At 42.4% G+C, this 11,504-nt stretch overlaps 1 protein-coding gene across 2 annotated transcripts in view; it reads left to right on the forward strand.

Annotated features, from left to right (window-relative positions):
• The window catches only part of LOC126282005 (protein white-like), a 254,448-nt gene extending 243,452 nt beyond the window's left edge, over positions 1-10,996 (forward strand). For both annotated transcript variants that reach the window (XM_049981397.1, XM_049981396.1), the window contains one exon: positions 9,878-10,996. In XM_049981397.1, coding sequence (XP_049837354.1) covers positions 9,878-9,982 — 105 coding nt within the window. In that variant the 3' untranslated portion in view covers positions 9,983-10,996. The remainder of the gene's footprint in view (positions 1-9,877) is intronic.
• Positions 10,997-11,504: the final 508 nt, after the last annotated feature.

Below are 11,504 nucleotides of genomic sequence, written 5' to 3' on the forward strand. Positions count from 1 at the left end.
CTCTCCTTGCCAAAGTTCTTCCAGTTGTTCTCCATATGGTTTGAAATTTACCAACGCTCTTCTCATTATGTTTATTACAGGTGCAACTAGTGTCACATTTAAAAATAATTTGAGTGAATACTTGTTCTAAACTTTTTAAATTTATTATTACTTTCTTTCTGACTGCTTTCTAGTAGAAAGACATCTTTATGACTTCTTCAGATATAGTTAAATTGTAGTATATTGCGTTTTGACTTAATCTGCATTCTGCTCTTTGCTAGTTATGCTCTGTTTCCTGTGTAAGTATCTGTTCAACAGCATATAACACAGTATTTAATAGTATACTGGATCCTATTTAAATTCCTTTCCATGTCATAACTAAGTCGTCAATCTATGTATTAATATAGTGGGTTATGGGCTACACTCTTTTCAAACACATTTTTTTTAAAGTTTCATCTGAAGATTTCGAACCTGAGGTTATAATTGTTTTCGGTTTTACATGTAGGCCCTTTATGGTATTAATAAGATGTTTACGAAAGTCTTTTACTTATAATGTTTTCCACAGGATGAATTTTTTTACCTTATCAAAGTCTTATTCGTAATCAGTAAATGCTAAATGCATTCCTAAGCCGAATTCCCGACTTTTTCAATAATTTTGTCTGGACAGGCACATGGGGATAGGGGTTTGTTAGTAATTGGGAGATCCAATGTTAGGCGGGTCATGGAGCCCCTCACGAACATAGCAGCTAGGGTGGGAATAAGTCCAACGTTCACTCGGTGTGCTTGCTGGGGGGCCTTGTCCAGGATGTGGAAGAGGCTCTTCCGGCAGCTATCGAGCCGGCTGCAGATTGTTACACATGCCGGCAGCAACGAAGCCTGTCGTCGGGGTTCCAAGGAAATCCTTGGATCCTTTCGACGGCTGTATAAACTGGCGACGGCAGCCTCCATCTCTCGAGGAGTGGGAGCCAAGCTGACGATTTGCAGCATCGTACCCAGGTTGGACCGGGGTCCTCTGGTTTGCAGTCAAGTGAAGAATCTAAACCAGAGGCTACGTCGACTCTGTGACGAAAATGGTTGTAGATTCCTCGACCTGCACTGTGGGGTTGAAAGCTGTAGGACGCCCCTCGATAGATCAGGGAAGCAGCTACGTGGGTACCGCAGTACTGTGGCATGGACATGCTTTTCTTTTCTTTTCTTTTCTTTTCTTTTTTTTTTTAGATTGGCTTCCTCCCCGCGCGAAACACGGCGTTGACCTGAAAAATTACCACCTCATGACACTGATGTGGGTGTGCCAACTGTAAACATTATTAGTTCGCCTAAACAGGGCATTCCAAAGGACTTAAGTATGTTAAATCTCATGTTAGGAAATTGTCGAGGTGTCTGTAGCAAGGTCCCCGACTTACTCTCCGAAATAAATAGTAGTAATGCCAATATTGTATTATGTACCGAAAGCTGGATGAAACCAGACATAAACAGAAGTGAAATTTTGAACTCTGATTGGACAATGTTTAGGAAGGATAGGACTGATGCTATGGGAGGTGGTGCGTTCATTGCCTTTAAAAGCTGTTTAAACGCAGTTGAGATCGATTCTGGGTCGGACTGTGAAATAGTCTGGATAAAGCTGTCAAACAGACAAGGAGAGACCACTGTATTAGAATGTTTTTATAGACCACCAGCATCAACAACAAACGTCACAGAATGTTTCAGGGAAAGTCTTAAGTAGATAGGAAAAAATATCCAAATTATCCATTAGTTATAGGTGGAGACTTTAATCTGGCGTCCATTGACTGGGAAATTACACGTTTAACACAGGGGACAGAAGCAAAGACTCGTGTGACGTTATACTATGAGCACTCTCAACATAGGACCTTGAGCAATTGGTTAGAAAACCAACTCGAGATAGGAACATAGTAGATATCTTGACGGCAAACAGACCTGATATTTTTGAGGAAATCTAGAAGAAGGTATTAGCGAGCATAATGTGGTTGTGGCTTCTATACCAGTGGAAGTTGAAAAAAAAAACCAAAGAAACAGCGTAGAGTTTTCTTGTTTGGGAAAGCAAATAAAACTGTCATTAATGAATATCTTCATAGTCAGCTCCAAGCATTCGCCGCGGGACACAAAGATATTGATCACCACGTGCTAGAGAAATACGTGCCTAGCAAAAATGTAGGGGAGGAAAAGGTAAGGATACACCTTGGTTCAACAAACAAATTAGGAAGTTGCTGAGAAAGCAGGGTATTTTGCACAGTCATTTTAAACTTAGTCACTGCCCCGCTGACAAACAGAAACCATGCGAAATGAAAGCAGCTGTCAGAAGGACAATGAGAGACTGCTTTAACGAATTTGAAACCAATATTTTATCTTCAGATTCTAAAAATAACCCCCAAAAAATTTTGGTCGTACGTAAAATCTATGAATAATTCAGTACCTTCTGCTGCTGACGGTACGGGTAATGTAAGTGATGATGATAAACAGAAGGCCGAAATTCTAAACCTAGCTTTCAAAAACGCGTTTACGATAGAGGACTGCAGCACCATTCCCACTTTTAATTATCGAACAAACGAAAGGATGGCAGACATAGTGTACCTGGGATTGTAAAACAGTTAAGATCCTTACACTCCAGAAAGGCATCTGGCCCAGACGGTATCTCCGGAAGATTTTATGTTGACTATGCTACAAATATAGCATCATTCTTATGCGTCAGAAAGTTTTCTAACAGACAGGCAGCAGTATGTCGTCCTGAACGGGGTAACTTCAACAGAAACAAGAGTAACTTCAGGTGTGCCCCAGGGCAGCGTAATAGGTGCTCTGCTTTTTACTATTTACATAAACGATCTGGTTGATGGCATTGACAGCGGGCTTAGACTGTTTTCCGATGATGCTGTAGTCTACAGGAAAGTAGTATCACACGAAAGTTGTGAACGAATCAATGAGGATTTGCAGGAAATAAATACGTGGTGTAATGACTGACAATTATTTCTCAATATTAGTAAGTGTAATCTACTGCGTGTAATAAGGCGAAAATCCCCATTAATGAATGAGTACAAAATAAATGATCAGTCTTTGGAAGCGGTAACATCAGTCATGTATCTGGGTGTGACTATTCGAAATGATCTCAAATGGAATGATCAGATTACACAAGTAACGGGTAAGGCGAACTCTAGATTGCGGTTTATTGGTAGAATCCTGAAGTGATGCAGTCCTTCAACAAAGGAAATAGCTTACCATACGTTAGTGCGTCCAGTCTTAGAGTATTGTTCGTCTGTATGGGACCCTTACCAGTTGGGTCTGATTCAAGAGATTAAGAAGGTCCAAAGAAGAGTGGCAAGATTCGTGACTGGTACATTTAACCATCGCGAGAGCGCTACAGATCTCATAGAAAGTTGGAAGTGGGACAAACTTGCAGATAGGCAACGCGATAAACCGAAAGAGGCTGCTCCCTAAATTCCAAAATCCGATCTTCGCCGAGGATGTAGTGTGTATATTATTACCATCAACTTTCATATGGCGCAATGATCACCATTCAAAGATAATGAAAATCAGAGTTCGTACTGAGCAGTTCAGACAGCCGACAGCCGTTTTTCCCTCGCGCGATCCGTGAGTGGAACAAGGTGGGGGGGAATATGACTGGCGCGAATAGTGCCCTCCGCCACACACCGCTTGGTGGCTAGCGGAGTATATATGTAGATGTTATAAATATATCATCATTATACACACGTCCTCTCCTGAAGCTTGATTGCTATGCTGAAATTATTGCGCCAGAAGTAGCATGCAATCGTTGCTTAAGAGTTTTCCTGTAAATTTTGTATCCTGTGAGAGATGCTAACTAACTTCTTGACCTGCCTTTTGGTTGTCGCAACGGTCCGCATTGGTTGGACCACCGGAAAGATAATCACTCCCTTCAGACTCATATTCGGTAGTGAATACTGCCACGCAACGGAATACCGATATGAGAAAGGATGGCTCTAGCGAATGAGTCCTAGGTCTTCGTATCTCAAAATGTTACAAAATAAGTAATTGAAAATCGCATAAACTAAATAATGAAATGAGAGACCTGTCGAAAATAAACCCCAGTTTATTATAATGTACTCTGTTATCCCAGTCATGAACAAGAACTAATAGCACGTTGTTCTTGAGGTCTATGACTCATAGAGAACGCAAAAACTAACATTTGGAAACATTAAACAAGTCCAAAGTAACAACTGAGCGACTTGGCAAAGTCCACATGGGAATGGCCATCATCTCTCAAATCATATATCAAGGACATGGACGTAATTTTCGCACAGTGATTGCTCCGAGTTGGCCAGAGGGACACATGACTGCCACTTGCAAACATCGTAGAGGGGACAGGGAAAATAATGCGAACAGTGGCGGTGATGGGATGGTTGTGTTTGACGCTCAATAGCGCAGGTCAGGCTCGTGTTGTGCTGGACTGTGCATGTTCAGCACGGATTAGGCATCAGTGCAGTTTGTTTACGGGTATTGCACACGTCGTATCTGCATTCAGGGGTCGAGGTCGACGTGCTATGAAAGATCTAACAGAGTTACAAAGAGGGCGGATTGTGGGGGCCCGATTAGCTTGAGCATCAGTAACCAAGGTAGCCAACTTATTGAATGTTTCAACAGTAACTGTTTGAACAGTCATGACAGCCTGCACAAAACATGGAAACATCATCGTGTGAACGTAATAGCTGGCGCAACATTGAACAAATCCAAAGTAACAACTGACCGACTTAGCAATGTCCACGCGAATTGTGTCAGAACAACACAAATCTGTTGCGGCTAAAGTGACTACAGAGTTAAATAGCCATCTTCGAGACCCCATATCTATTTTCCGCCGAGAACTCCATAAAGCGAATATGCATTGACGAGGTACTACACCGACACCATTAGTGACGACAACAATCGCAAAAAAGCCTAAACCATGGGGTCAGGAGCATAAATCCTGGACGGCTAATCAGTGGAAACACGTAATATGGTCCGACGGGTCAACGTTTTCGTCATTTCCAACATCGGACTGAGTTTAAGTCTGGAGAACGCCAAAAGAAGCCTAGAATCCTGATTGCTTGATTCCAATGGTTAAGCGTGGAGGTTCAAGTGTGAGGGTGTGGGCAGCCATACCATGGTACTCTGCTAGTCCCACATTACTCTCAAAGGCTGTGTTACAAGCAACGATTATGTGAATATTTTATACTGTTAGGTGCACCGCATTATTCAAATGCTGTTCTTCTACAATGATGCTATATTTCAGGACAATCGTGGTATGAAGAGCATGCAAATGAACTGCAGCGTCTTCGCTGGCCAGCACAGTCCCCAGACTTGAACGTTATTGAACTCTTGTATGTGCTATTGGTGCGTAGACTCCGGAGCAGATTTCCGCCTCCCTCGTTACTACGGGTGTTAGAAGAGGTTCTGAAGGAAGGGTGGCATAGCATTCCACTCGAGACTATACAGACATTGTATTCCAGTATTGCAACAAGAGTCGCAGCTGTATTACGGGCAAATGGGGGGTCCAAACCCTTATTAATAAACCATTCCCAAGTAAGTACTGGTGTTCACGTTATTTTGCCTGTCCCCTGTATCTATCCTGGTCATAAAAGGCCTTCAGTTACTTAAGGAAGAAATACAGAAATTAAGGAATCTAGTCGACCAAAAGGACTAACTCTCCAAACAATGAATAACTATCATTTTCTGTTCCGCTATGTTGCACGTTCTCATCATATTTTGTGTACTAGTGAGAGTAAAGCTACAGGTGACGTAGCTGACTGCCCACAGCAACACATCTGTCCCAGCTGTCGTTACAATGTTGGCTTAACCACCCATTTACAGTGTAAGAAACAATTAAAATTTAAGGTTTTCGAAGGCTGGCTCTGCTTCTTCACATTATTATTGTACAATAACTTCTGAAAACTACCTAAACATAAAAGACAACAATAAAAATACCTTCTTCCCCCGCATCCGTGTCTTCTTAAGACGAGCATCCACATCACTTTCAGATGATAAAACAGCCACACATGTGCACAACCCATGCACCTTCCCGAAACCCACATCCAGCAAAAAAACACAGAAGTAGTGCAAGTGAGCACTTCTAGAGTGTAACCATGAAATGACAGATACGGAAAAAACAAGGGTGATACACAACCCGGTCGCAGGTTCGAATCCTGTCTCGGGAATGGATGTGTGTGCTGTCCTTAGGTTAGTTAGGTTTAAGTAGTTCTAAGTTCTAGGGGACTGATGAGCTCAGAAGTTAAGTCCCATAGTGCTCAGAGCCATTTTTGAACAATTTGTTTGTTGACTAGCAGCACGAGTCCCTCACGGCCTATCCATTCTGTGAAAAGCGCACATCACTACCACCTAGCTGTTGTGGCTGTGCCCTCTTGAAATGTTTTGCGGTTCCTGGCTGGATGAGGAGAGGGTTGTATCATAGGTGGGTGGCCGGTTTCCACTCACTGCAACGCAAAATGCACAAGTGATTAAACCACACTTTATTATATGAAACAGTTCAGAACTTAACACCAATAAAATTCTGTCGTGGTACCACACATAGTTCAGGAGATATGACGTTATAGTTTACGTGAAAAACAGCCGCATTGTGAATGACATTTAAGTTTTATTACTTCTTAGGTACTATCTCTGCTCAAAAATACATTTTGCACACATTATACACATACGCAGCTGAATGAACCTACACAAATTTGTTTTTGTATGACACGTAGTTCAAGAGATACGACGTCATAAATAAAAGGTGCATCGTGCATAAAGTTTTAAAATATTTATTCTTTCCTACTGGCCAGGGCAGCAGTCGAACATTTTCTGTATCCAGAAAGGCCCGTACAGGACCTGCAACATGCGGTCATGCATTATCCTGCTGAAATGTAGGGTTTCGCAGGGATCGAAAGAAGGGTAGAGCCACGGGTCGTAGCACATCAGAAATGTAACGTGCACTGTTCAAAGTGCCGTCAATGCGAACAAGAGGTGACGAAGACCTGTAACCAATGGCACCCAATACCATCACACCTGGTGATACGCCAGTATGGCGATGACTAATACACGCTTCCAATACGCATTCACCGCGATGTCGCCAAACACGGATGCGACCATCATCATGCTATAAACAAAACCTAGATTCATCCGAAAAAATGACGTTTTGCCATTAATGCACCCAGGTTCGTCGTCGAGTACCCATCGCAGGCGCTCCTGTCTGTGATGCAGCGTCAAGGGTAACCGCAGCCATGGTCTCCGAGCTGATAGTCCATGCTGCTGCGAACTGTTCGTGCAGATGGTTGTTGTCTTGCAAACGTCCCCATCTGTTGACTCAGCGATCTAGACGTGGCTGCACGATCTGTTACAGCTATGTGGATAAGATGCCTGTCATCTCGAGTGCTAGTGATACGAGGCCGTTGGGATCCTGCACGTCGTTCCGTTTTACCCTCGTGAACGTACCGACTCCATATTCTGCTACAGTCGTTGGATCTCGACCAACGCGAGCAGCAATGTCGCGACACGATGAACCGCAATCGCCATAGGCTACAATCCGACCTTATTCAAAGTCGGAAACGTAATGGTACGCATGTTTCCTCCTTACACGAGGCATCACAAAAACGTTTCACCAGGCAACACCGGTCAACTGCTGTTTTGTATGAGAAATCGGTTGGAAACTTTCCTCATGTCAGCACGTTGTAGGTGTAGCCACCGGCGCCAACCTTGTGTGCATGCTCTGAAAACTAATCATTTGCATATCACAGCATCTTCTTCCTGTCGTTTAAATTTCGCGTCCGTAGCATGTCATCTTCGTGGTGTAGCAATTATAATGGCCAGTAGTGTATTTGTTAGCTTAAATCTTACACATCTTGTACATCTTAAGAAGACGCTATTGTGAGATAAATAGCTACGTTATTTTATTTTTATTGTTGTTGTTTAAGTTTTCATATTGCTCGCATTTAGGGATTTGTGTACAGTAATTCTGATGATGAAGGCTTGACCTCCGAAACGAGAAAATTATATTGCTTTTTACACTGTAAGTAGTTGTCTAACATTCTGCGTGGTGTGTGTTTGTTCTAAGTCGTGTCTCCCTACTACTTTCGCGCAACGACGCTCTGAGCGTGTTTTTTTTAGGGAACCTGTCAACTGTTTAGTTTGAACCTGGGACCTGTTGCTGGTAAGGAGACGCCAGACCACACATGACATGTAGAGTTCCGATGAGTTCAGTGAGACTACCGATGATATAATCAAATTCTTAATGGTTTTAGCGTCAACTCCACTGCACTCCCTGTAAAAGAATCTTAATACTAACTAAGTTCAAGGCTTTCCTATTTTTAGTTAGCTGGTAAAATAACGTCGAAAAAGCAGTTAAGTTTACCATTGGAAATTTTATTCTACTCACAAAACATTGTTTTTAAATTGCACTATTGATGAAGGGAAATATTTTAATACAGGATGGTAAAAACCAACTGCGTTCAACAAAAATGTGAACGAATATTCCCTGAATGGGTTTCCAAGTTCTATAATGGATCGAATGGTGACCTATGCCATATCCCATCTGTAATCTAGATTTATGTTATGTTTCATAAAAGAGAAAACTATCAAAATGGTCTACAGTGACCCTCAATTATCTTTAATTACTTATCTATCTTGTCGTAAATTGCAGTGGCTGATGTGGATTCTCAATAATTATATAACAGAAAAATCACTGCGTTTCAGAATTTTACTTCACGTAGCAAATGTGAATACCATGAGCTTAAATTGACGATCGACACTAGTATTACGCAAAACGGGGCTTTAACAGATGAGACTTCTGCAGTTCTGAGTGAAGCTTTATGCGCTGTTATGTGTCATCGCGTGCGTTCATTACCTTGTCGTTGGCTAGGCAGTGTCAGGGGGGCAGCGGCCGGCGCAGCTCCATACAGCTCGCCGTCTCGGAAGTAACTCTCTCCTAACTTCTCCTTACTACAATTTACCGAAGTTGGTTTAAAAAAAAATATCTGGCTGTGTTTTCATCTGACCAATCAGGGTCTCAATGTTAACCTTAAGCTACGCCTACAAAAATTCTGTCTATCCAATGAGAAACGTAATACTTTTCGTGGTGAGGCAATATTTTTAACGTTTGCAACATAACAGAGACGCGAAGAAGTCTCACACTAAAGCTTGCAGCTGGTGTGGCCGTTATAGTGTTATCGTAAGATCTATACTGTTCTTCTGGAGGGCTCTATCTTTTAACATGGGCTGGGGGGTGGTCCTGGCGGTTACTTTTCGTGGTGGGGCAATGTTTTTAACGTTTGCAACGTAACAGAGACGCGAAAAAGTCTCAAGCAAAAACTTTCAGCTGGTGTGGCCATTTTAGTGTTACTGTAAGAGCTATACTCTTCTTCTGGAGGGCTCTATCTTTTAACATGGGCTGGGGGGGGGGGGGGTGGTCCTGGCGTTTGGCTGGAGACGTGGGTGTCCGCCCCTTATCTTAGGGCCTTCTAGCTTAACACGTTTCTGCTCTCGGCTTCTGTTCCCGTTTCTCCCCTTGGAACTGCGTCTGTCTCACGGTGGGAAGGTATGACTTGCATTTAGGTATTCTTGTGTTAGTCTGTGGTATTCCATTTGCTCACTCGTTACTCCTATTACTTTAGTTAATTTAATGTCACGATTTATTCTGAGCTATTTGACAAACTGCTGGATTTGCTTATCATGTCAGGGATTTCATGGAAGGTGTTGGATTTGCCTGACACCTTACAGTTGGTTGAGGTGACATTGCAATATTCAGTTTCATTTAGCGCATCCTGTGCAGTATGTACATAAATATTTGTCGTTTGTATCTCTTCACTTACGTGTAAGCACTGCTGAGGCTGCTGGTTAGTTTTCGTGTTTCTTTAGTGGCAGTGTTATGTCGTCACCGTCTTGCTTCCAGGCCGACTTTATGGAAGACCTCCTGGGCCTGACCGCGCTGGCCGTGGGTCTTCGTGTGCTGGCGCTCGTTGCGCTGCTGGCGAGGACGCGCCGCGGCAGCCGCTGAAGGCCGGGCACTCTACCCTCTGGTCGGTAGGGGGCGTCTGAGCCGTCTCCGGGACACGGACTGCGTGCCACTAACAGTGGCCTGCGATCTCGTACAGCACCAGTGTCTGTGGTACAGCGCCTCAAGTGCTGCCTCTTTACGCCCAGCTTCCTGTGTCAGAAGATGTACATTCCGTCCGAAAGACAGTATCGTATTTTGTGAACTGGTTACACTCACGCCGGATTCTTAGCAGTGGACGTGATAACCTGACAGAAATAGCTCTTCCCAGATTGAAACGGCTCTACCGACAAGGACGGTACATTCGATATTCACATGGATGTACGTGTGGTGAGAACCTGGTAAACAACCTTTCAGGACCACACGGCGCCCTTCACTGTCATATTTCGGTTGTGATACATATTTTGAACGTAAGCAGACAGACTGATTTTGCACATATTGACAGTGGTATCCGGGCTATTTCGTATGCGTCTGACGAACAGGTATATGGATCCAGAATACATATAAAATTTATGTTCACGTAAATACTGAAATGTTCCTTGTTTAATAATTTCAAGAAAGGGGAGATATTGTAAGTGTAATTCTCGTTTGTTTTCTTTTATTTATTACTTAAGTTTGTAAGGCTCTCTTATAGCTTTAGAACGTTCATTTATAAAGTCTATCTTTCTCAAGAACACCGTAGAAAGAAATACTAATCAAAAGTGTCTTTTGTTATTTTCGATAATAAATTGGTCGAACTCTACAGTTCACAGTTATATACTAACTGAAGCGGCAAAAAACTTTGTTGCTTATTAACCGCACTTACATCAGTATTAGTACTAGAATAAACTGTGCTGTCATTGCTTCATGTTTGAAGTTCGGCTTCCAGAAAAACCGTCAGCTTCACGAATGTATAGTACATCAGGCGAATGTATTCTAATGACTGAAGTGTGATAATTATCATGTGCCATCGCACTGCGGTAACATATTTGTGAAAATTGTGATTACGTTTTGAATAAAAAATACTTTTTTACTGCACAGTTGCAATCATTTGATTATAGAAATGTATATTCAACTCTATTAAACATAAAAATTGATACTGAGACATACCATCATTCGTCTATAGCGGACGGAGCTATAAGCCCCCAACGACAGGCTCACACTGGTTACTCAGGTGAGCCGAGAAAGCGTGAAAGTGGCTCCAAACGGTGCCCCACCCCATCTTTTCAGGTGAAAATCTTGTGTACGCCATGAATTATGTAAGGTATTTAACTGCAAAACCGATATTCGGGCACTGAGCGCATCGTCAGTGGCATCTGATACAGACGAAAAACAAATGTATAATATAGTATGTATAACATAATATCATCTTGTGCTCATAATTGTAGAAACATGGCGTTACTTACATATTCTGCACGTTGTTATAAAATGACGTCTGTGGCAGTTGTAAAGTCTCTAAAATATCGCAACTGCCCTACATCTAGAAAACATCGAACCCAGTCAATATTTAAAACCTCATTACAGCCATGTCTATGCAACTGAAATT

The sequence above is a fragment of the Schistocerca gregaria genome, chromosome 7 (assembly GCF_023897955.1).
Source record: "Schistocerca gregaria isolate iqSchGreg1 chromosome 7, iqSchGreg1.2, whole genome shotgun sequence".
Lineage (NCBI taxonomy): Eukaryota > Metazoa > Arthropoda > Insecta > Orthoptera > Acrididae > Schistocerca > Schistocerca gregaria.